Here is a 27,972-nt window from a genome sequence, read left to right on the forward strand (position 1 = left end):
AAAATATCAACTTCAAATTTATCAATTTAAGGATAATTGGCTCACAGTACCTCAAAAATAAATAATAAATTTGAGAAGAGCTTGTAATTTATTCATTTATTTTTAAACTCTTATGTCTCAAGAATAGACATGCAGACGCCGTAAAATCTGTTAGAAGTGATAAATAATATATTTAGGGAGAAAAATTGATAACAAAGGGAAAAAGTGATAAATAATAAAATATTAGATAGGTGTTATTGGTGTTATTTTGGGACATTGTCGTTTCTTCTGCTGCCATTCTATTTGTTGTCGTATTTTAAGTGTTTGTTATCGTCTGTGGAAGTTTTCATTGGTTCAACTTCCGTTTATTAACAGAGATGTTACCAGAAGTTGGGTGTATCACAAAAACCAAATATAGAGTATATCTTCTATGATAAGTTGGCAAAGCTGTCGTTTTCCTATGATTGTCTCCGATGTGTATTGTTATTGTAACTATTATTGTTTATTTTGTAGTATTTTTTAAAAGCTCATTGATAGAGGACTTGGACAAATCTTTTGAGCCCATATTTTTGTCTAGCCCAAATCCAGGCCCAATGCATAAACCCCAAATTTCTAAACCCGCACATTCTTCTTCTTGTTTCTGTTCAACTTCAAAACCTAAAGGCTTTCAGTTCAGAGCGTCAACGAACTCCATTAATGGCGCTCCTACTGGTTCCGAAACACCGAACCTTGGCGAACCCATCTCTGATCCACCTCTTCTCCACCAGCTCGTCCTCAAACTCAGTTGACAAAGATGACCAAAAGGACCAATCAAAGTCCTCCACGTCCGAGTCTTCATTCTCTTCATACTTCAGTGACGTCAAAGCCAGTCTCAGGCAGAAGCAACAATCAACTTCACCGCCACAACCCCGAAATCTCACTTTCCCTCACCCCCCTCAGTCTTCTGCCAACCCCTCCAAAGTGTCTTCCCTTGAAGAAATTCGTAAGAACCTCTCCGAGTTCCGCCGTAGATCTGGTGTGCCACCCTCCATGGGTCTAAATTCTGCACCTTCGCCTTCCTCTTCAGGTGGGTCCTCGAACAATTCATTTCAGGAGCTGTTGAGCAGAAATGTGCTTGGTAAGGCGGAGGGTGCCAATGCCGAACAAATTGGCGGTGGCGGTGGGGGAGGAGGGATTTCGTTCGAAGCGATTCGTTTGCACTTGAAGAAGCTTAGGGCACCTGTAAATGGCCAGCAGGATGGTAGCAATCGTAGGGAGTCCACGTCGTTTACTTCATTTAAGAACAATTTGAGATTGAAACCATCGGATTCCCCTCAGCGAACGACGGTGATCGGAGGTACTGACACGTTGCCGGCATCCGTGTTTGGAAAGGATATTAGGGAGAAGAAAGATGGGGATAGGTCGAAGGCTACGAGGACGGAATTTTTGAGGACTTATCCCCCGGAGGTATTAGGGGGGATGTTGAAGGAGTTGAGGCCGGAGGTCAAGGAGGGAGCTTGGTTTTCGATAAAGGAGTTGAATGAGAGGATGATAAAGATTAGGGAGTTTGAAGACACTAAGTTAGAGTCTAATATTAAGGGCATTAACTTTAAGGATTTGAGGGAGAGTTTGGAGAAGGTGAAGTGTTCTGAGGATGAGAAAACAAAGAAGAATTCCAGTAAGTAAGCGAATTTTGTGCCTAAGTTTCTTGTATTATTTCCATTATTCATGGTCATAGACTCATAATCTATATTCACTTGTTGATTTGGATTTTGTTAGTTTCACTTGAGAGACTCGATATATTGGGCCAGTTGGGTCGAACTCCTAACTTTATGGCACAACCTCCACAGGAACACCTGGTTGAGAAGGTAAGTTTCTGTTTCATTTAAGGTACAGTGAGGATTATGTTATACTATGATTCATGTATGTGAAGCTAATTTCAAACATCGTTTAATTTATTTGACACGGTTCGATTACAATTAGGAAGAACCATATGTTATGTTATGTGGTAATTAGTAGCATGGTCCATTTCTTCTAGGTATAGTTTAGGTTCTATCTATACGAAGAACAAGATGTTTAATGCTCTTGTATAAACAAGATTTATTGGCTCTGTTACATACAATATTGAATGTTCGAGTCTAAGCCATATGTTAGTGTTGATGGGTGTTAGGACACTTTTATTTGGAATTTTGAGCGAAATTATTGTTTCCAAATCTTACAAGTTTTGAAATTGGAACACTGTATTTTCAATGCATGTTTGAAAGATAAATTGTTGTTTCAAATTCAAATTCAGTGCTTTCTGTTGTTTATTTTTGTTTAGAATTCATATATTGTTGTATGAACTTGAGAGGATATGAGGAATGTCCATTGAATTTTTTATTCTTCTTTTGATATACATGTATGATGATGCGATTTAGAGTCAGTTACCTATCTATCAGTTGATAAAGAAAACTTCTGGCATGAATTTCTCGTTGCTTTGAGCTGTTGTAGTTTTCGGTTGAAGTATCTGTATGATCATTGAACTGAATTTCTTCAACTTTCGAAACATCAATGCAGTATTTCCATCCAGATAACATGTCTGCAGCCGAAAAAATGAAACTTGAGCTTGCCAAAGTAAGAGATGAGTTTAAATTATCGGAATCAGATTGTGGATCTGCAAGAGTACAAGGTATCTATAATATATAGGTCTCTCATGTTGTAATTCTTGAGAATTAAGAGATCCCATAAGTTTATTTAACAAAATAGAAAAAGTATAAAACCGTAAGTATGTTTCTGTATATTTTTAGCTTCTTACTCTTTATTTATTTTTTGTTTAATGCAGTGGCACAACTCACAACCAAGATCAAACATTTATCTACAACTCTACACAAAAAGGTGAGAGGGGAACTTAAAAATATCATTTATGTAACTCTTTTGAGGTAAAGAGAGGTAGATTTGTTTACTAATAGTATATATATATTTATATGGTACAGGATAAGCATTCTAGGAAGGGTCTTACAGCGATGGTGCAGAGGAGGAAGAAGTTATTGAAGTATCTCCGACGAACTGACTGGGATTCATACTGTTTTGTACTTTCTAAACTTGGGTTACGAGACAACCCAGATTACAAGCACTAGACAAGATTTTAAATAACCTGTCATCTTTCTCTACCTTTTTTAAGGTTCTTTGTTGTTCCATTTTTTTTTTAAATTTTGGTCAAACATAGTTTGTTACTCACAGAGTCACAATTTTAGATCGAGGTGGAAATGAAAATGTATCATTATTTGATTCATTTCTTCTTTCTTTTTGGTCTTTTTTTGAAGCTGGAAAGCGCTGCTGTCAAAATATTGTTGCTGAATTTACAAGCTGATAATAAGCAGTCAATAGAATGGAATTATCAATAAGATTCTTGTTTTAGTGTTGATGCACATTAGTTCCTATATTTCTTATTTTTTTATTGGTAAATTAATCATCATTTGTTAGTTTGTGATTCAACACAAAAAATACAACGAATAAGTAATGACAAATTATGTAATTCTGATTGTAGAGGTTTGGTTTTGTTTCTCTAATAGTTTTTGTATACATTGGTCTCACATATTTAAAATTAAAAAATCCAGAGCTATGAAAATTTGGAAACTGTTGAACCGTTTTCTTTTTCTTTATTTAAAAATTAATATAAAAAGAAGACTGAAAAAAAAATTGTTCAGAAAAAAAAAGAAAATAATAATAATAATATCTCCACTAAACAATAAACTCTCACAACTCACCACTCTTCTCTCCTCCACTTACGTCTTTGTTTCACTTTGAACTAACTTTTATAAGCCACAAAAGGTCTTCAAAAATGAGATACGACTTCAAAAATGAGATACGACCAAAGGGGAAAGGAGAAAATATGATTTTGCTATGTTGCTCAAATTATTATGATATTTTTATATTTTTCATGGTCCACTTTGACCTAAGCTTTATTAGCCACAAAAGGTCCCCAAAAGTGAGATACAACCACGAGGGATATAACAATCGTAAAAAGAATTTTTTAGTTGTGGTTATGCTGCCAAATTGAGATAAGAGTACAAGAATATTGTAAATCCAATGTAACTCATTTGTGATATACATAAAGTATCATTTCTTAGTGGTATATGAGAATAGAGAGGAAATGAGCAGATTTAGTAATGAAATTCGGTATTTCGCGAAGCTTTTGGCCATTTTGTGTGAATTTGGGAGAGCCAGGAACATTTGGGATGAATCTGGTACTAAACGAAGGTTGAAAAGGCTGTTGTGCATCCTAATTTCAGCACGAGTCTTTTATTCAGCTCGTGTACAACTAGCAAGTAAAGGCATGGAAAAAAATGGCCAATGAATCCGTGTATTCTCCACGAAGACAGCATGGTCCCCAAGGTGATGATACGAGCTGGGGTGTATAAAGCAATAAGCACGAACATATAATATGTATAAAGCATAGCATCAATGGCACGAACTCATGGTGTATTCAGCTTGGGGCACGCTAAAGACCTGGCGTGTCCTTGGATCCCTGAAAACCCGGACACGTTATATAATCGTGCATGGCCACACATGGCATGTCGCGGATCCCTGAAATCCAGACACGTAATATAATCGTGCATGGTCAGGCAGGGCATGTCCACATATCCCTGAGGATCTAGGATCAGTTTTATTTCTTGATCAGACCATGCCTTAGGATAAATTGGAATATTTATAATAAGTGTAATACAGATAGAATGACCCCAAGACCTGTCTAAGGATTTTCTCTATAAATACTGAGATCTTGGATAGAGGGAGGGGGGGGGGGGGTGGGTGGGAATTATTCTGTAATACTAAAACTCTGTCAAAATTCAAAGAGAAAAACAGTAATAACATAGACTCGTGGATTAGGTGGATTTTAACCACCGAATCACGTAAAAAAGACGAGTGTTTTGGGAATTTCCTTTCGAGAATTCTTGAGAGTCCTTTTCTTATTACACTAATTCATCATAGTTATTTTCTTAATTCACTGTTGGCGAAAAACTGCGTCAACAAATGTGAAAGGACAAAGGATCCTAGAAGTCCCGACTTAGTCTATCAAATCGCGACGCATATGAAGACAGAGGGCGAATCAACAAAGGGAACCAAAAAAACAGGCAGGTCGGTACTTGGTCTATCACGTCGCGACTTCTGAACTTCTAGAGAAGAAATGGGCAAGTCACGACCTGCCTCACCAACAAGAGAAAAACTGTTTATTTAAGTACGAATTTTAGGTCATTTGTGTGGAAGTTTTTGGATTACGAGATTAGCAGCTGTTTAAATCTATTGATCTATTTTTATTTTATTTTCTCTCAATTTTTAGTAGTTTATGAAAGAATGTTTTGGTTGCCTTTCTCATTATCAATCGTCAGAATATATACACAAGATTGTAGCATAATCCTAGGCTACATAACAGGAAACTAATGATATACATTGACTGATTTTAGGCTAGAGAATAGGAGGCTAATTATACGGCTAATAATATACATTGACTTTACAAAATATTTACTATATTTAACACTCCCCCGCAGTTGAAACGGGAGGTTTACGAACGCTGAGACTGTCCCGAAAATCTTCAAATAACACATGCGGCAAACCCTTAGTGAAAATATCGGCTATTTGATAACGAGAGGGGACATGGAGAACGCGGACTTGTCCACGTGCAACCTTCTCTCGGACAAAATGGATATCCATTTCGATATGCTTTGTACGTTGATGCTGAACTGGATTACCCGACAAATAAATAGCACTGACATTGTCACAATACACCAAAGTAGCTTTCTTAATCGGACAATGCAACTCTAAGAGAAGGTTTCGAAGCCAACATGATTCAGAAACCACATTCGCCACCCCGCGATACTCGGCCTCGGCACTAGAACGAGATAATGTGGGTTGACGCTTAGACGACCAAGAGACCAAGTTGTCCCCTAAAAATACACAATAACCAGATGTAGATCTCCTCGTATCAGGGCACCCACCCCAATCTGCATCAGTGTAAGATACCAAAGAGGAAAAATTCGATGGATACAAATGTAGGCCATGATCTAATGTACCCTGAACATACCGAATAATCCGTTTGAGAGCAGACATATGGTCCATCCTTGGATCATGCATATGGAGACAAATCTGTTGGACTGCATACGAGATATCCGGCCTCGTGAAGGTAAGGTATTGTAGAGCCCCGGCAAGACTCCGATACAGAGTAGGATCATCAAAGGGAGCACTAGATGTAGCACGAACCTTTGATTTGGTGTCAACCAGAGTAGCCGATGATTTACAAGAGGTCATTCCGGCACGTTCAATTATTTCTTCGGCATATTTGCGTTGAGAAAGGAACATACCACCCTTATGTCGAGTCACCGCAATACCCAAAAAATAATTCAATGGACCAAGATCCTTCATAGCAAATTCAAAACTAAGAAGATCCATAATAGAGCACCGGAGAGCATGAGATGAAGCAGTAAGAATAATGTCATCAACATATAATAAAATATAAGCCATTTCTGACCCCTTGCTGTAAATGAACAATGAGTTGTCACACCGACTATTAGTGAAACCGATAGACAAAACAAAATCAGCAAAGCGCTTATACCAAGCTCTGGGAGCTTGCTTAAGCCCATACAAAGACTTACGCAAGAGGCAAACATAATCCGGATGGGTACGATCCCTATACCCCACTGGTTGATGCATATATACTGTTTCTTGAAGCTCACCATGAAGGAAGGCATTCTTGACATCCAATTGATGAATTGGCCATGCCTTAGAAAGAGAAAGACTGAGAATAGTGCGAATAGTGGCCGGTTTTACAACCGGACTAAAAGTTTCCCCACAATCAATGCCAACTTGTTGAGTTTTCCCATCACCTACAAGACGGGCTTTATGCCTTTCAAAATCACCGTTAGATTTAAATTTATGAGTACAAATCCACATAGACCGAATAACATTAACACCAGGAGGTCGGGGCACCAAATCCCACGTCTTATTTTTCATAAGAGCATGATATTCATCATCCATGGCCATTTTCCAATTTGGATCACGAAGTGCAGCTATTGGGTTTCGAGGCAAAGGGGACTTCGAAACCGTGGTGTGTAATGCTTGGTATTTTGGGTTGGGTTTGTAAATACCATGCTGACTTCTAGTGACTATAGTAGGCTTAGGAAGAGGAGTATTGGAAGGAGGAGCAAGGACTGGGCCTAGTGAAGGTTGGGCCGTGCGTGAGGCATAAAGGGGAGTAGGAATTGTAGGAGGAGAGATGGGAGATGCGGAAGGAGGAGTGGTTGGGGAGGGGGGAGCTGCTGGGCATGGGCCAGGGAAGACCGGATGTGGATCCGGTTGAGGAGGAGTGTGGGCCTGGGCTAGTGATGTGGGAAGAGGAGCAGCAGATTGTTGAAGGTGATCTAATACATAAGAAGAGAGACCACTATCCAAAAAATCATATGTATGTGACGAAGGGGAATGTAGTGATGCAAAGGGAAAGACATTCTCATCAAAAATGACATGGCGACTAATGATAATTTGACGGGATGACAAATCATAGCATTTATAACCACGATGATTAGGTGGAAAACCCAAAAAGACACAAGGAGTAGATCGAGCCTGCAATTTATGGATCTTAGTGGAAGGAATAAGAGGATAACATAGACACCCAAAAACCCGAAGATGAGAATATGAGGGAACCCTTTGATATAAAATTTGAAGAGGAGACTTATTACCCAAAAGTTTGCTCGGAAGAATATTAAGAAGATATGTTGCCATTTGTAATGCATGAAGCCAAAAAGAAGGGGGAAGGGATGCATGAGAGAGAGGAGTACGAGTGATATTATTGATAGACCGAATTTTCCGTTCGGCCTTCCCATTTTGAGGAGAGGTGTGAGGACAAGAGAGACGGAATGACATACCATTTTCCTTACAGAAATCCCAAAAAGGTCCATTGTCAAATTCCCTCCCATTATCACATTGCATAGTTTTAATATTACGTTCAAATTGGGTAACAATATGAGCCCTAAAAATCATAAACTTCTCATAAACCTCTGATTTTTGACCCAAAGGAAATGTCCACAAAAAATTAGAAAAATCATCCAATAATAACACGTAATATCTATGCCCTGCAGAACTCAGAATAGGTGAAGTCCAAATATCACTATGAATAATATCAAAAGGTAAAGAAGTACTCGAAGTAGAAGAAGCAAAAGGCAACTTAATATGTTTTCCGAACACACAAGAACGACAAATACTAGAATTAGAGTTTCGATTACAATCAATGCTTTTATTGACCCTAAGAGCATCTAACACAGGAGCACCCGGATGACCCAGTCGATCATGCCAAAGTGAGGAAGAGATGGCTGCAAAGGTTGATGGAGTAGTTTGATTGTGGATAGATTTGAGAGGATAGAGGTCACCCTGACTATCACACCTCAGTAGAGGCTTCCCCGTCTGAAAATCCTTCACAGAGAAACCGAATGGATCAAATTCAACTGAAACAGAATTATCAGTAGTGAATTTCCTAACAGAAATTAGATTTTTGATTATTTTGGGAGCATGAAGAACATTTTTTAATGACAAGGGAGGATTAGGAGAGGGCAAACATGTATGACCATAGCCACTAATAAGAATTGAATGACCATTTCCGACAATAATACCAGAATTATGATTGCTCAAATTACAATAAGACGAGAGATTACCATTTGACGAGGTCATATGTGATGTAGCGCCGGTGTCCATATACCAAGTAGGATCGGGTGGATTTAGAGTCATGGTGTGCATAGCCGATGCAATGTCTGTAGGCACATACGAACTAGTCTGACCATTGAAAGAAGGAGCCACAGGAGCAGTGAAAGTCTGATATGCTTGCTGCTGGGGGCGTGGGCCCAACACCCCAGGCCCAAAGGTGGCAGTAGGTGGGCGAGCCCATCCTTGGGTAGGCATAGGGCAGGGGGGAGGAGCCCACTGAGACCACCCCCAGTTAGGAAACGGACCCCACCCCCAGAATGGACTCTGTTGCTGTGGCCGTCCGTGCGGGCCAGCCTTGCCGGAACGATCACCATTGCCGCCCTTGTTCTGCTTGCCATTGCCGCGGCCGCCTGAATTTTTTCGGCCATTCTGTTGTTGTTTTCGGCCAGAATGTTGCGGCACCCTCCCCTGTCCCGGATGAGAGGGAACAAAGGAGGAGCCATTGTCCTCATTTGGAGCAACGACCATGGCAGAATCGGACGCCATTGCCGCCTCCTTAGCTAAGCCCGATTCCTCAAGAGTAAGCATGGACCTGGCTTGATTAAAAAGAGGGAGGGGATAACTTTGTCTGATCATTGTACCCACACCACGGTACGGAGTAGTGAGACCAGAGACAAGTTGAAGCACCAAACGACTCTCAGACACCGGAGCCCCGACGTTCTTCAATTGATCAGCCAAGGACTTTAGCCGTTGACAGTATGCCGATACATTGGGGTAATTTTCCATCTTGGTGGTTGAAAAATGTTGCTCAAGAGTGACCGCACGGGAATGCTTATTGTCTTGGAAAATGTCACGCAAATTGTTCCAAGCCTCCATTGCCGTAGCATCGGGTTCAAGGATGGTGTGTAGAAGGTCATTAGATATCGTGGCGTAAATCCACGACAAGACCGTGGCATCAAGAGTAGCCCACATGTCGGCATCTTCTTCCTCGATCGTGGCCTTCGCTTTGTCTTTCGAAGAAGGTATGATGTGATGGAGAACCTTGTTCGAACGTGCATGAACCTTGAACAACTCCGCCCATGTTGAGTATTGCACGTTTTCCATCTCGAGAATAATAGGAACATGATTCCTAATGTTGGAGACAACAAGAGCTGGGTGAAAATTTCTAGATTGAGACATCGTTGCCGGAGAAAGACAAACGACAGAGAAGAAAGAAAAGAAGAAGAATAGGGGCGGAAATCACAGCTAGGGTGCAGCGGAAAGAGATCGAGAATAAAAACCCTATACTACTGATACCATGAAAGAATGTTTTGGTTGCCTTTCTCATTATCAATCGTCAGAATATATACACAAGATTGTAGCATAATCCTAGGCTACATAACAGGAAACTAATGATATACATTAACTGATTTTAGGCTAGAGAATAGGAGGCTAATTATACGGTTAATAATATACATTGACTTTACAAAATATTTACTATATTTAACAGTTAAAATATATGTTTCTAAACATTTTATTTTATTGTTTTAGTCATGCCTATTATGAACTAAACATATGTTCTAGGGTTTAATGTAGTCACTTGGATATTTGTTAGTTTTCTATGAAGTTTATATAATTTATTATTCTTCTATCTTTTCTCTATATGATTTGTGGTTAATACATGTAGATAATTGATCACTATTTACATGATTTATGATTTTGATTGGAGATCTGAGATGAGAGAGTTGAAGATTCTATAATCATATGGACATAAATTGCATATAGGACGATAGTACTATAGGGTTTGTGTAGCGTTATGTAGAAAGTTTGCATATAGATTGAGATCCTTTTATCTTGAAAAAGAATTATGATTGTTTTAGTTAACCTGCTATTAGGTTATAAATTGAAGAATTATATGAGTTGATTAGTAAGATTAACATGTTGAAAAGATGATAAAGTTAATACCCTATGCTTTTAATTATTGAATCAACTTTTGTAATTGCATAGTTTATTTTAATTTTAGGTTAAAAATCACTCAATTTTCGACAGTTAAAAAGAATGTTAGAATTGATTATTGATACTTGATTGATAAATTCCGCGAGAAATATTCTTATCTATTATTTATATTAGTTGAATCGATTATGTATATTTGTGCATTATATTTTCACTTTTGAGTATGGGAGCATCTAATTTATTTTTGGTGATGGTTTAGTTAAAACACTTAGTAACATTTTAAGTCAGACGTATCAGTGGAGTCAAATTCGGTGTACATAGATGTTTACATCACAAAATAAAAAAAAAAAATCCAAAACTGTAACCCAAGTCCAAAAATTATACGCCCTAACAAATTTTTTTTTTTGAGATGAGAATAAAGAAAAGACTCACATGCGCAGAATACATATGCTGTACCAGATATGTGTAATTAGAGCAAAATATGATGATTATACATATATTCAAACGTGGCATTCAAACCTAAAAGAGAAAAAAAAGAAGTTTGAAATATATGAAGTATATCATCATATATATTACATATCAATATATGGATATATTTTCTATATAAAGAAGGGGTAGATAACGAAATTTTTTTGTTTTAACGATTTTTTATTTTTTTTCGGTTAAACATGACTTAAATAAAATAAAATAAATAAATAATTAAACAAATTAAACTAAGATATATTTTTTTGATATTTTACAATGATAATTATTTAAAAATAATAAAATCATATGTTTTATAACTTAAATAAAATTCAATTAAACTTAAACTTCAAATATTAGAATAATATCATATTAAATATACAATATTATATAATCTACTATTAACTAGTGACAAACTTAAATTTAAAATTCATGTATAATATTAATATTATATTAAACATATTATATATATAATCTCTTGTTGTCACTGCCAAATTAAAAAATTAGAACAAACATAAACTTAAACAAAAATTAATTAATTAAAATATGATATTTTAAAGATATTTTATGATAATTTAAATAATTAAATCATATTTATTTAAAAATACTAAAGACATACATATCATTTTTTTATCTTATAAATTTGTGTGATAATTTATTTTTTATCAAGAGATTAAAACTCTTTTTCTTCATTAAATTCACCAAAGGATATTGCGAGATACATTAGAAACTAAAAATAGTTGATGCATGTATATTACTGTCTACACTATGATTTTTTCTATTCTTATTTTATTTCTATTATTAATTTCTTTTTAAATATTATTGTAATTTATATATATGTCATGTGCCATGTAAATATATATCTATGTCAATGTTGTGTTCATATATATAGAGATTATTGATATAGATATTTATATATACTATAGAACTATAATTCATTCTATTATATATATTTAAAAAAATAGTGAATCAGTTTTTATTAAAATTATAGACAATGCTTACAACTTTAAAACTAAGCAAATGTACATTGTGCATTGCTTCTAGTCTCTTCTATATAAAAAGTGTGTAGATAACGGAAATTCTTGGTTTTAACGGTTTTTTAATTTTTCTCCGTTAACTTTAACAGAATATTCTTATATTTAACAGAATATTATTATATTTAACGGTAGATTGTAAATATATCTTAAACTTAAATAAAATTAAAAAAATAAATAATTAAACAAATTAAAATAAGATATTTTTGAGATATTTTACAATGATAATTATTTAAAAATAATAAAACCATATATTTTATAACTTAAATAAAATTTCATTCAACTTAAACTTAATATTATATTAAACATATAATTGTTACACCCAGATTTCGAGCTATATTAAATATGACATCGAAATTTGGATTCGCAAACAAGTGGACTCATAAGGTTGGAAATATGCTCCAAGATTAAATATCGAGCCTGCAAGACATGGACGACCTCGAATGTGGTGACCTTGGAGTGTTCATGATCTCGAAAAGGTAGCTCCGGAGACGCTTTCATCTTCAGGGATGACCTCGGATCAGAGATCTCGAGCTAGACGCACATACGATCTCGAAAGCCATGTGGCCTCGAGAGAAGTTTCTAGCTCGATAGATAACGGGAAACCTGGCACTACAACAAATGTCATTATTAGCGGCGGGGGACTCCGCCGCTGATAAATGCCACGTCCGCCGCTAATACACTTTAGCGGCGGGCCTCCGCCGCTAATATTCCGCGCCTAAAAATGTGTCGCTAATAATGATTATTAGCGGCGGACTGACACACCCGCCGCTAATAAGTAATTATTAGCAGCGGACATTAGCGACGGAACCCGCCGCTAATAAATATGTCCGAGGCATTAATATTAGCCGCGAGGTCCGCCGTGTATTTATAATTTTTTTAAAATTAAATTTTAAATAAATTAATAAATTAATATTTATTAAATTAAATTATTTTTAAAAATAATTTGTAATATAATTTAATAAAAATAAACATTTAATTAATTTAAAACATAACTAACATTAAAATTAATATAAATAGTTTTAATATTTATCAACCTAGTAAATATCACTATAGTCATTAAAAATAAATACATTAAAAATAAATAAAGTATTAATTCAGTCCAAATATATAAACTAATAACTAAAGAAAGTCATTAAGATTAATATTGAAATTGTCCTCATCTTCAACATTTTGGTCTGGCTGTGAGGACGATAGCTGTGACGATGGGGTGGCTGTGGCGGCCGTGGCGGTGGTGGTGAAGGAATATATGGTGGTTGTGATGATCGTCCGAGCGTGATGTCCCCAAACAGATCTCGAGACTGTGGCTGTGGCGGAGGCTGCATCGATCCTCCTGGAAAATCGGTAAAACTAAAATATTGTGGAGGAGACTGAGAATGGGGTCCAAAAATGTATTGGTTTTGATACTGAGGAGGTTGTTGCGACGACATATGTGGTGGATACATTGGATGAGGCTGGTACAGCTGCTGCGGCAGATACTGTGAAGGAGGCTGGAACTGCTGCTGTGAAGGAGGCTGATACTGCTGATGTGAAGGAGGCTGATACTGCTGTGACGGAGGCTGATACTGCTGTGACGGAGACTGAGAAGACGAACCACCTTCGGATTGTTGTGGCAAATGCCTCTGCAGAAAACTGTCAAACATTGGGTTATACAGTTTACTGGGATGCACAGTTGTCGAAGTCTCAAACGTCTCACGAATTGTCTTCACCAGCAAAGCCATAACTCTCATATCTTCATTAGGTGAAGCAGCAGTATTTGCTTGGGACTGACTTTGATCTGTAGAGCTAGATGATGTCTTTTTTGCCTTCCCTTTCGCCCTATAACCCACTCCTCTTTGGTAGTCAGATCTCTCCCCGAGTACTTTACTTAGTATCTCGTATTGATCGACCGGGGACGAATCAACACCAGATACATTTAGAGATGCCTCACTCTGCTGTTGACTTTGCCTCTCATTCTGTGACCTCTCAACCTCAGCCGCCATTTTTTCCTGTATAAAGATAACATTATAAACAAAAATTAGAAACATTATAAACATTAAAAACAAGAAAACAATACTATTCACTTACATAATCTTGTTGAGCTGCCTCATTGACAAAAGATTTTGTCGATTTTCTCATATGAGCATCCCTCCAAGTATCAACAACATGCGCATCCGGGTTCTCCTATACAAATGTAAACAAAATGTTTCAGAATGTGTTATTTTATAAAATTAAATTAACATCTTCACTTACATATTCGTGACGCTTAGCTGCCAACGACTTTGTGCCTTGTGTTGTTACATACTTCATTTGTCTTTTGTTTGCTTGATTTTTAGCGGAACGAGCCAAAAATCTTTCGCTCAAAAACATTTCACAAATAAGCTGCCAAGCCTCTTTAGTGCAATGGTTAGGTGGCTTAGAGAGGACATTCTCAAATCTTCTGGTCCAACATAATGATTTTTGAAGTGTCTATGTCTATAGTTCTTTCTCTCGCGATATCTTTCCCCCATCTCCTTGTTGAGAGTTGCCAGAACTGACTCACGTTGTGGATGGCCGTCTATATTATAGTAATACTGCATTAGGAAAAAAAATATTAGATAACTTGTAAATAATGGAATTAAATAATGAAAAGTACAAGATTTGTAATTTTTTTACCCTCATACGATCAAGCACTTGATCCTTAAACTGTTGAGGTACATCAGCAAAATCCAAATAATGCCCCGGACACAACATGGAAACTAGAGTTCCCAACATGCGAATAAAAGCTTGATCCTCCTGCCCAACCACTTTGTTGGTCACAGGATCAAGCTCTAGATCCAATGGTTTCCCAGCTTTTTTCCTTCGTCCTTCAAGAACATTATTACTAGCAGGGCCACGACCTTTTCTTCTCGTCGACGGGGCTTTAAAATTTATTAACAATAATCAGTATTAGTATTGATGTTATATTTATCTAACAATATAATTTCTAAAAATAATTTTGATATCCAATATTTAACCTGACTCGCAAGATGTTGGTACCCTAGAAGGATCTGGTGGGTCTTGACCCCCACCATCTCCGCCATGATAAGTAGCTATATCAGCTGACATTATACTTCAGTTTAAAATTTATTAGTTAGTAATTAGCATTAAATAGAAGTATATCACATTGAATTCATAATAAAAATAATTACAAAAAAAAACTTCATTATATTTAAATATATAGTTCTGTTACACAAATAGAAAAAACTAAACAGAGTAATCACTATCATTTCCATCAGTAATCGGAGATACATTTTCATCTTCACAAAGCTCAAATATCTTATATTATAATTACAAAAAAACACTTCATTATATTTAAGTACATAGTTATGTTACACAAATAGAAAAAAACTAAACAGAGTAATCACTATCATTTCCATCAGTAATCGGAGACACATTTTCATCTTCACAAAGTTCAACAACCAATTCATCTTCTGCATCTGCAACGTCCTCATGTTCTGACATATCAGCTTCGTCGTCACCATCTTCATCAGCTCCAACATAAGCAGCAGGTTGATCAGATTGCATAATCAACTCTCCGAGGTCCATAGTCAACAAAAAATTTGATGAACTTGTTTCATGTACAACATCAATAACATCATTAACCTCATCAGAATTGTCCTTAATGTCCCAAATCTGTTGATGATTCACATCTTCTACAAATTTCCAATCACGACCTCTAAGTAAATCATCGAGATAGAAAACTTGCTTAGCTTGAGTAGCAAGTATGTACGGCTCATCTTTGTACCATTCGCCATTGACGTTTATACTGGTGACATTATTTTCAATGACTGTTTTCTTCATTCTTGGATTTGTATTAAACCATTTGCACCGAAATAATGCCACTGAATATGCACCAGTGAAAGAAAGTATCACCACTTCTTCAAGCGTGTCGTACAAATTAAAACCTTCTGTTCCGGCAGCAGACACTCCACTATTCTGTGTGGTGCGTTTTTTGTCTCGATCGTGTGCAATAAATCGAACACCATTGACTATGCAACCTTGGTAAAAGGTTGACAAATGATCTGATCCAGATGCTAAAGCTAACAGTTCATCACCGTTATCCAAAGACCCAAGCTTGTGCAGGTCATATATCTAAATACATAGAATGATATTAGATTCACAAAATATATCATTAATAAAATCACTGTTCAAAGTTCAAAGTTCAAAGCTACCTTTTTATGAAACCACGAACGGAAATTTTTCCTATGCAAACGATCATGATCACCATCTGGGTATTTTTGTTTAATCTCTTGTAGGTGTTCGCTGTTAATTAGAATATTGTTACGATTCTTGATAACAAAAAACTGATAATAACCACACATGTTCTAATTTATAAGAGAATAAACTTACTCTAAATAAGGCTCAATTTCAGGAGAATTCTCAAGTATGAACCACTCAGCTATTTCACGAGTCTTATGATCGAGAGTCTTCAAAGTTCCCTTTGTGAGTGGACGACATTGAGATTGGAAAACTGCAAGATTTCGTGGGATATAAGTTGCATCTTCAGTTCGATCAAGACGGTTAAATCTTGTTTCAATGCCTTTGAAATACATTGAACAAAAGGTCAAAGCCTCGTCTGCAACATAGCCTTCGGCGATCGACCCTTCAGGGCGAGCTTTATTTCCCACACAATTCTTTAATTTTTTCATGTACCTTTCAAAAGGATACATCCACCTCATAAATACCGGACCACCCAATATTGCTTCTTCTGGCAAATGTAATACCAAATGAATCATTATGTCAAAAAAAGCTGGAGGAAAAATCAACTCCATCTTGCACAATATCTGAATAAGATCATTTTGTGCTTCCTCCATATATTTAACATTTAAAGTCCTCGAACATATTTGCCTGAAGAAATTGCACAATTCTGCAATAGTGGTCGATATAGATTTTGGAAGAAACTTGCGAACACCGAGAGAAAGTAATCGTTGCATTATCACATGACAATCGTGTGACTTCAACCCAAGAATATTTGTATCATTCTCGGACACTTTCTTCTTCAAATTTGAACAAAAGCCATCTGGAAATCTAACTCCTTTTATAAACTGACAAAACTGTTGCCTCTGCGCTGGAGTTAACACATAAGGAGCGCGCGGCTTCATCAGCTTCCCATTCTCATCTTCATAAATCCACAATGATTCTCTCACACCCATCTTTTTCAAATCATGTCTGGCATTAGTGGTGTCCTTAGATTTATCATTGTCTAAGATGGTGCCAAGGAGACTATCACACACATTCTTCTCAACATGCATGACATCTATATTGTGTTTTAATTTGTTTGTACACCAATACTCAAGCTCGTAAAAAATACTTTTTTTCCTCCAATTACCTTCATCTACTCCTCTTTTACGTTTCACACCCCCAAACTGGACATGTTTTCCTGGAACTTGCGCTGCAAGAGCATTAACTTGTTCTAGTATATCCTCACAAGTAAACCGTCTCGGAGGACGTCTTCTCTCAACTTCTCCATCGAACTCTTTGTCTCTTCTCATTCGATGAGTACTTGGCAAGAATCTTCTGTGACCAACGTAAGATGTCTTACCGATCACTCGGATGGAAGTTGTATCCTCATTACACGTAGGACAAGCTTTGTATCCCTGACCACTCCATCCAGACAAACTACTGCGAGCTGGAAAATCGTTCACTGTCCACAAAAGGGCTGCCCGCATCTTGAACATCCTGTTGGTCGTACTATCTCTTGGATCAACTTCGTTAACCCACAGATCCTTCAACTTATCCACCAATGGTCTCAGAAATACATCCATGTCCTTACCGGGTGATTTTGGCCCAGGAATAAGGAGGGTCAACATGAAATAATTGTCTTTCATGCACAACCAAGGTGGCAGATTATAGTTTGCCAACACCACAGGCCACATGCTGTATGCAAGATTCATGTTGCCAAATGGATTAAATCCATCAGCAGCTAAGCCCAGACGAACATTTCTGGGATCCCTTGAAAAATCAGGATGCTTGGCATCAAAGTCCTTCCACGCAGAGCCGTCCACCGGGTGTCGCATCACCCCTTCATCTTTTGATTTCCCGACGTGATGCCATATCATGTGTTTTGCTGTAATCCTTGAACTGTATAATCTTTTCAACCGAGGGGTCAACGGAAAGTAACGAATCACCTTGTGTGGCACTTTTTTTCCTTTCGTCATTTCGGAAGTAATCCATCTACTACTTCCGCATACTGGACATGTCTCTTTAGATGCATGCTCATTGTAAAATAAGCAGCAATCATACTGACACACATGAATGGACTCGTATCCCAACCCTAATTTTTTCAATCTCTTTTTCGCCTCGTAGTACGATCCAGGGATTTTGTTCTCCTTAGGAAATGCAAGCTTTAACAACTTCAGCAATTCATCAAATATGTTGTTAGGCATCTTCCCTCTAACTTTTAGATGCAATAACTTTGCTAAAAAGTTCAGGGATGAAATCCAATCACAGCCAGGATACAACTTCGCTTCAATCTCCTCAAATAACTCGTCATAATACTGACTCCCACCGGGATCCCTTTCTACTTCCTCAGTTGTCGGTAAAAGGAAGTCTTCCACAACTTGAATCATCTCATCGTCTTCATTCTCACCAACCACCTCATCAGCAACAACTTCTTCCACCTCACCATGAAAAATCCACTTATCATAAGCTTGATGAAAACCCCTATCAAATACGTGTGCCCGAACTACATCCAAACATTCAAATCTATTATTATTGCATCTCACACACGGGCACCTAATTCTTCCATCAGAATCTTTATGTTTCGACGCCATCCTCAAAAAAGCTTGCAGACCATTCCAATATTCTTGACAACCACGATTTCTCAATGTTGTCCAAGTCTTGTCAATCGCCATCTAAAGTGTTATAAGAGTATGAGTTTTAGTAATGTGAATAGAAATGGATAACAAATGAGATTTGTTATCATTTTTGAAATCTTATGCAATATTATAATATCTTATGCTATTTTATGATGTTTTATTTGATCATGTTATTTATAAACAAATTAATTTTTTTTCCTAAACTAATTTATTATTTATTAAAATTTTATTAAATATTATATCTAACTTTTATTATTTAATTAATTAAATTATTATAAATTAATTAAAAAATAAATTATTATTTATTCTAAATTTTTTAAAATTTTATTAAATATAATTATCAATTTCTATATTCATGTAATTTATAAATTATTATTTATTCATGATTTTTTAATTTGTAATAATAATAATAATTTTATAAATTTATTATTATTTGACTTTAAGACTAATTTATATTTTTAAATAATTCGATAAATTTTATTAATAATATTTTAAACTTATCATTTATGTGCCGATATCCATGTAATTGATGGTTGTAGTCAACAACCATCAATCACAAACATACCGAGACTAAGAAAATAAATTAACTACTAATTAATTTTTTTGTTCTATTTTTACAAATTATAATAATAATAATAATAATAACATATGTTCAAGCAAAAAGGAGAAAAAAGAACAAAATAACATGATAATATGCACTTATTGTTGTTTTTTTTTTTTCTATACTCACTTTTTTTATTAAATAAACTATCTTAAATTTGTTTCAAAAAATTTCACAATCTAAACAAAATTAGTTTCCCTATTAAAAATATCAAGTTGCGGTGAAAGTTAGTTAGTAGTATAAAAGCTTTCACTTATTTGACTAAATAATTTTTTTTTGACAAAAATTAATAAGTAGTTCAAAAAATTTGGTATGGCCGCTAATAATGACAATGGAGTAACACAGACGTGATATAATTAGTTTGTTTCAATTTTAATTTAAAAAATAATTCAAAATTTATTACTAAAATTTAAAAATGATTCAAACATTAAAAAAATATTTTAAAATTTAAATTAATTTTAATTGAATTTGTATATTTTTCTAGCACTTAGTTTAATTAATATTATATAATTAAGAAAATGGTGATAAAGAAAATATGGGTGCTAATAATCTGATTGATCAAGTTTAAATCCTCTTTATTCAATATTAACAAAAACACTATATTTTACTTAATACTAAATCATCTATTATTATATTTTATAAATTAATTTAAATTATCACTTAAATTTTGTTTTTAACCAAAACAGTCCTATAATTATTTACATACCAAGATTAAAAAATAAAGTAAGAACAAACATATATCTTAACAATAGATGTCAAGATTTACATACCAAAGATACTAACTAAAGGACTCAAAACTCAAATATTATACACTAAACAAATACAAAATAAATTATTCAAAAAATACAAAAGATATTAATTACAAAAAATATATCCACACCTGTTGAGGGTGTGCCAAGGTCGTGTGTGTGTCGGGGTCGTGGGTGTGTCGCTGTCCTGATAAAAAAAAATTAATACCAAAAGATACACGAAAAAAATTCAAACCAAATATATGAAATAAAAACTCGACAAGAATATAAATTGATAACAAAGGAGATTTGTTATCATTTTTGAAATCTTATGCAATATTATAATATCTTATGCTATTTTATGATGTTTTATTAGATAATATTATTAAATAAACAAATTAAATTATATAATTTAATTAGAAAATATTATATCAAACTTTTATTATTTAATTAATTAAATTAATAAAAAATAATTAAAAATAAATTATTATTTATTCTTAATTTTTTATACTTTTATTAAATATTATTATCAATTTCTATATTCATGTAATTTATATTAAACAATATTATTCAATAAACAAATTAAATTAAATTATTTATTTAGATAATATTATATCAAACTTTTATTATTTAAATCATTAAATTATTAAAAATTAATCAAAAATTAAATTATTATTTATATAATTATTTATTCTTAATTTTTTATACTTTTATTAAATATTATTATCAATTTCTATATTCATGCAATTTATATTAAACAATATTATTCAATAAACAAATTAAATTAAATTATTTATTTAGATAATATTATATCAAACTTTTATTATTTAAATCATTAAATTATTAAAAATTAATCAAAAATTAAATTATTATTTATATAATTATTTATTCTTAATTTTTTATACTTTTATTAAATATTATTATCAATTTCTATATTCATGTAATTTATAACTATTTAATATTAGATAATATTATTCAATAAACAAATTAAATTATATAATTTAATTAGATAATATTATATCAAACTTTTATTATTTAATTAATAAATTTATAAAAAATAATTAAAAATAAATTATTATTTATTCATAATTTTTTTAATTTTTTATAATAATAATAATTTTACAAATGAATTATTATTTGACTTTTAGACTAATTTATTTTTTTAAATAATTAGATAAATTTTATTAATATTTATCATTCATTATTTTATTAATAATATTTTAAACTTATCATTTCTGTGCCGATATCCCTGTAATTGATGGTTATAGTCAACAACCATCAATCACAAGCATACCGGGACAGAGAAAATAAATTAACTTCTAATTAATTTTTTTGTTCTATTTTTACAAATTATAATTATAATAATTTTACAAATTAATTATTGTTATATTTTTGTGAAACATGTTCAATGCAAGAGTTTTTTTTTTTTTTTTTTCAGGTAGTAGGGGACAAAATCTAAAATCTTTGTGTCAATCCTCCCAAATATTAGTCTTTTTGCTAAAGTTTTTATTTCAAAAGTAAATTTTTTTTTCTTTTAATAATGATGGACTTTAAACATTAACCACAAGAAATGTGACATAAATTTTTTTCGATTTTGAAATGAGGTAAATAAAATACCAAATTAAAAAAAAATGATTTAGAAATATGTGACATTGTTTTTGTAAAGAAGCCTTCTAAATTTTGAATAAATCCAAACAAACATAGAGCATTAAAAAAATTATTTCAATTAAAGAGAGACTAGGAACACAAAGCCAAAACAGAGAATTGTCCACATAATGCAAAATGACATATTCATCATTAAAAAATACTAACAAGTAACAACAATTCAGCAACAAAGTACCAAATATAAAATCTAAAATCAAAATACATCAATGAGAGTAGTCCAAAATATCGATATCAACATATATCATAAAAAAATACCTCTGAAAATGACACCAAGTGTAATCCGAAAATGATAGCTACCAAGACTAATCACAAAATTCACTGACAAAACCAAAACCAAAGTCACTGCCAAAACAGAGAATACAAAAGTCACTGCTAAACCATTTTACAACTTGCACTATTTAGACAAATTATAAAAGGGAATATACATAAAGAGAATAACATTTAAGCTTATATATGCCGACGGAAAAAGAAGTAAACACTAAATACAGATTTAAACAAAATATATGCCGAAAGAAAAACAAGTAAGCACATTTACATATTTAATTATGAATGTGTACAGAGAAAGAATACCATCAATGGCTTACCTGGGGGTCTTAAAACCTAATCCAACGCTCTTCCAGAAACGATTCTGTAACGCCCTGGCTACCCCAGAACAGTTACGGAGAACGGTGAACCGGAAATTTGACTCGCTACCCGAGTCATTTGGCTAAAAACGTGATCTAAGTGTTATTATCAGGTTAAGGTGGAAAACCAGTAAAAGGAAAGGGTACATTTCATTAAGTAAATAAACTGCTCATGAGCCTTTTAAAATGTTTACAAGTAGTTCGTATTACAAAAGAGTCGCTACAGTTTCATATATACAAACTCCGCCGGCCTAAGCGGCAAAAATAGGGTAAACCCCTAGTCCCTCTGAGAACTCCTCGACCGTGGCGGTCAAGCGGCCCTGTATGTACATTACATCGCCCAAGCTCTCCACTCAAGGCTGGCCAAGCTTTTCCTTTCCTTTACCTGCACCACGTAGCACCCATGAGCCAAGGCCCAGCAAGAAAACACAATAAGATACGGTATATTATCAACAACGATCATAATAATCATCCAGGACTATCAGTCCAACAAATAGGTGACAATAGCCAAAAGTCACAGTAATGAGCATCGCTCCCTCTAGCCATGTGACGATAGGGTCACCAGGGCTTAATCGATAAGTGTTTCATTCATAAGTTTGTTCAGGACAGGTGCATGGTGATTGGTCACCAACATAACCTTCCTCACGACTCTAGAGTCGAAACTATGGACAACGTCCCTTAGCCACGTGACAAACGGTCACCGGGGTCATGTACCTTGGCTATAGTCATCTGGTCGTAGACCAGGCAAGCGCTTGTAAGTTTCTTCGACCTTAGGTCGGTCTCGCATTAATGCCATAGAGCCACTCTATGCGTGATCATCGACTTTAGAGTCGGTCCTTGACTAGTCAGTGTCTTAAACAGGTGATTAGCAATCATTAGCATTTGATATGCAATCCACGTTCACATATAAAAAACAACATGCCTCAATATCAAACCATGCATGTCATATACCTGTACAGGGTGCAACTGTGTCCATACACTGTTTTCTTACCTCAAGTTCGAGCGAGAAGTATGATAAAGACGACCCCTGAGAACGATCGGTCTTTTAGCTCCTTAGCGGTTACCTAATCACAACCAATTATAACCTCCATTAATGAGAATCCACAATAATAGGGTCTTAACCTAAGCACCATCCTCGGGACCTCGAAACATGCCCACACGGTGAGTAGAATCGATCCCGGGCCTTAAGGATTGAAACCCCAAGTCAAAAACCCTTAAACACTCTCAAAACGGGGTTTGGAAGGAACAGGGTAGCACTACAGCGCTCAACCCCTAGCGCTACAGCGCTAAACACAGAACCGCCCAAGTGCCAGAAACCCTCCTGATGAGCGCTATAGCGCCCTAGGGTGGGCGCTGTAGCGCTACCTCCAGCCCAAAACTTCCCTGAACCGACCTTTTCATCTCCTTCGATTCTAACTCGATTCCCAAGCTTCCAAAGCCTATTCTTGATGCCAAATGAACCCAAAAACCATCCTGTTGACCCTCGATTTAGCCAACTGACACGGAGTCAAAATATGAATGATATAGACGAATATGTATAGATAATAACGTAATGACAAAAGTAAAGAAAACACAGTAATTTATAGTGGTTCGGCCCCAGAATCTGGTAATGACCTACGTCCACCTAGAATGATATTGATATGGGAACAAAAGTGTGATCAGAGAGCTTGGGCTCAATGAGTTTCAACACTCCTCATCAACAATACTAGTTTTCACAGATAATTTCTATATTTCTATGATTTCCGGGCTCCAAAAGATCCCTTCCCATGAGCCATCTCCTGCTTTTTATAGGCTCATCGAGGGTTGCCCAATATTGTTACAGATATTATCCCCTGAATCATGGGATATTCAGAAGATTGCATGAAATAAATTCGGGATTCATAAGATCTTTCCATAAATGTTGCGTTGCCAGCGGAACCACCGACCAGTCTGGTCGTGGTAAAAACAGGTCTGTCCTGCTTCTGGCGTGTCTCCTGGTCGATACTCTAGCAGACGCTCCAGGTGTCAGCCACGTGTCAAGAGATTATTTGCCACGTCACAAATGCTAATTTATTGGATAACATTTGCCCCCCAAAGTTTATTTACCACGAACAGTAAATAAACTTTGAACGAACGACCCTTCGGTAACCCCTCCTGACGTGTCAGAGCCCTTCGTGCGTTCTTGAAAAAAGCAAACCACTCCTGTCTAATCAAGGCTTTTCAGTTTCCCAGAAACAATTTTGACGGCCATTACGTTTCCCCATACTTCGAAAATGGAAAACTAATGATCACGCCTTTTGAATACCAAAGACAAATTTATATAAGGTTACTTGATGCACTCCTTTCCTTTTTACGCACGTCATCTCTCTGTCGAAGAACCCTAAAAACCAGAGCTTTACTCTCTCCGGTGAACCTTCCTTTGTGCTGTAGGATCAGACGGTGGGCTCATTAACTCCCGAAACTTTCACTTCGATCTTCACGACCACTTTCCGTGGTAAGTTACTCTGAAACTCCATTCTTCTAACCTTTCGTGGTGCATGCTTTTAAATGGTGTACTGTTTGAATCTCTTGGTTTCTGGTTTTTTGAACGCCTGTAGATAAGATGTCTTTGTAGGCAACGTAGGCTTATGAATAGGTTTAAAACCCAGGATTAGCACTTTTTAGGATGTAGGATCGAAGTAGCATTTCGATTTTTTAATCCAGTTGGAAATAATTTCTTCCCGTTGTGAGGGGAGTCGAAAAAGCTTTTCAGGAAAACTTTTCACTTTCACCCTTTTGGTCCGTTTTTTAAACTGTTTGCGCAGAGAGACTTATTTAGAATGCTGTTATATAAAGGCTTAGCTTTTATACTTCGACCAGCGTTACTTTAAGAATCTCCTAGATCCCTCTGACCTCGCCTCCCCATTCTTCTGTTTGCAGATTTTAATGCCAGATTTGTGGGGAGGTGAGAGACCCATCGACGACGACCTCCTTGCCCAACTGCTCGAGCGAGAAGAACAACTAGCCGATCGCATCCACCAGATACCCTTCTCACGAGCCTCTTCTAGACCGCACCCTTCTCCTTCAATGGCCCGTTCAAAATCCTCTGGCAAGAAAAGGCCCGAATCTGAAAGTAACCCTTCTCCTTCTGCCCAGCCTGATTCGCAGGCGGGGGCTCCCTCGACCAGTGGTCGAGAGAATCTTACTCCTGACCCCAATATCCAAACTAGGGCTCGTCCTCGTCATCGCAATCCGCCTGATGTCGAATGGTACACTCCTCCAGCCAGTTCGATGACCCCTCGGATGGTCGCGAACTGCTTCAGAAAATACCCCCTAACGGGGGTAACCATTACACGTCCTACTGCGGAGCAGAGGGTTAACCATCCAGGAGGGGCAAACAGCGCCTGGTCCCGGTATCACATTGAAGCGGGGGCTTATCTCCCTCTTCATCCTTTCTTTGTGGGGGTGGCCAATTATTTCGGCATCGCTCCCTTTCAAATAACCCCTAATGGATATAGGATGTTGGCTGCACTCTATGTCCTGTACAAACTTAACAAATGGCCAGAACCTTCACCTCATGAGGTTAATTACCTCTTTGACCTTAAGTCCAATCCTCAACACAACGGGACGGGCTTTTTTCACTTCTGCCATCAGGAAACTGGCCGGACGTTTTTGAGTGGCACCACCCACATATCAAACGTGGGACATTACAACAAGGAGTACTTCTTTACTCCGGATATATCCAGCAACAACTTGGCTTTCGCGAGAGGAGGTACAATTTTGTCTTTGCCTTGGTCGATACTTTATCATAAAGTATTTCCTTTCGTCATTTCTCAAACTCGACTTGCTTTTCAGGCCCCTGGTTGCGCCCGACCCCAACACCAGATATGGTGTCGAGGTCTGACACTCTGGCCAAGATGTCTGCCGCTACCAAATGTGTCAAGACCTTGACACAAGAAAAGAATTTGAGGTCGTCTGGCCTTCTGGCTCCTCGCCAGACAATAGAGGGTCTGAAACGGACGAATCCACTACTGGGGGGGTTCCCAAGCAGCAATTTCCTGTGCCCTCTCCAAGGAGGAGGCCAACAGAAGTTACGATCAGGGAACCCACGGGCAGCCCTTCTGCAGAAAGGCCTTCTGCTCCCCAAGGCAAGGGGAAAGAAAAGGCCAAAGAACCAGTTGTTGACTTGGAAGAGTCTTCTGATGACAATGGTAACGTTATTTCGCTTTTAAATGGTCTGCCAATCCCCTGTCACATGTTTGACGGGGATGGAAACTTTACATATGCTCCAAATCTAGGGCCAAACTTCTTCATGCCAGAAAATGAGTATATGATTAATAGAGTCAATAGTATAGCGACCAGTAGTTGTAGCTCGGGTATTCACTTTATTATCTTCTTTCTGTTGTATTACTTTTTTCCACCTTTTTCTTCCCTTATTAACCTCTTGTGTTTATTTTCATGCAGATATGTCGACTCCCAATATCTTTGACATGTACCAGGCCGAAGAGGAAGAGGAAGTCCCTCAACTTCAACGGAGATCAAAGAAACGAACTGGTGAAACCAGTCGAGGCCCTTCGGCCAAGAAGAGTCGACCAGAAGACCTTCCTCAGGGCACTCCAACCGGGCAAAGTCCTGCGCCAACTGGGCGAACTCCTACCCCTCCTCCAGCTCCTTCTGAACAGCAAAACACCCCTGCTCGGTCCAATCCTCCACCTGCGCCTTCTAGGGAGCATCTTTCTCGCGAAGAGGCTCATGAGGCCAGGCTCGTGAGTCATACCATTCGATCCGCTAAGGATCGAATTGAATGGATTGGCAGAGGTGAGCGTGTTGGGGCTGCCATGATCCAAGCTGTAGAGCTACCAGTCGATCAGATCCTGAATAGGACTCTGAACGAGATCTCCAGCGTAAGTATTTCTTTGTTTCTCGAGTCTTTGTTTTTTCAGTTCTCGCGATGAGTCTTGACTTCTTTTTCTTTCGTTTACAGGCCTTACTTTCTGCCATTACTGCTCGTACCCGAGCCCAGGCCTACTTTGAGCAGATTGAGGCTAAAGTTCTCGAGAAACATCAGGTGAAGGCGGCTGAGGAGCTTTCGGCTGCTGAAGCCAAACATGCTAAGGAGTTGGGGACGGTGGTTCGAGAGCGGGATGCAGCGGTGACCAAACTGTCCGCGGCTGAAGCTGCTAAAGATGCAGCGGTTAAGCTGAGGGAAGAGTACCGGTCGTACAATAAAACTCATCTCCGCGAGATCAAGCATCTGGAGGGGGTAGTCAAGTCTAAGGACGAGACTATTGCCACTCTCGAGGGCAAGGTGCAGCAGTCGGAGCTTGACAACTCCAAGAATCTGGAAAAGTATAAGAGGGCGACACTCCGATGTTTCTATAACTTTTGGAAACACAATCAGGGTGCTGACTTTAGCTACCTTTCAGAGGAGGTCAGAGTTGCGGAGTTGGCTCGGTGCGCTGCTCAACTGGCTGAAGAGGAGGCGAGAGCTGCGACTCCTGCAACCCCAAGCATCGTTGGTTTGGACGA

The 27,972-nt window shown here is 36.6% G+C and overlaps 1 protein-coding gene across 1 annotated transcript; it reads left to right on the plus strand.

The window, feature by feature from the left end:
- Positions 1–607: 607 nt before the first annotated feature.
- LOC133796448 (uncharacterized) lies at positions 608–3,354 on the plus strand. The gene is made up of 5 exons (XM_062233958.1): positions 608–1,636; positions 1,738–1,826; positions 2,515–2,626; positions 2,780–2,832; positions 2,931–3,354. Exons 1-5 carry the CDS (start codon positions 676–678, stop codon positions 3,072–3,074), a joined length of 1,359 nt encoding a protein of 452 aa, XP_062089942.1. The 5' UTR covers positions 608–675; the 3' UTR covers positions 3,075–3,354.
- Positions 3,355–27,972: the final 24,618 nt, after the last annotated feature.

The sequence above is a fragment of the Humulus lupulus genome, chromosome 8, assembly GCF_963169125.1.
Source record: "Humulus lupulus chromosome 8, drHumLupu1.1, whole genome shotgun sequence".
NCBI classification, from domain to species: domain Eukaryota; kingdom Viridiplantae; phylum Streptophyta; class Magnoliopsida; order Rosales; family Cannabaceae; genus Humulus; species Humulus lupulus.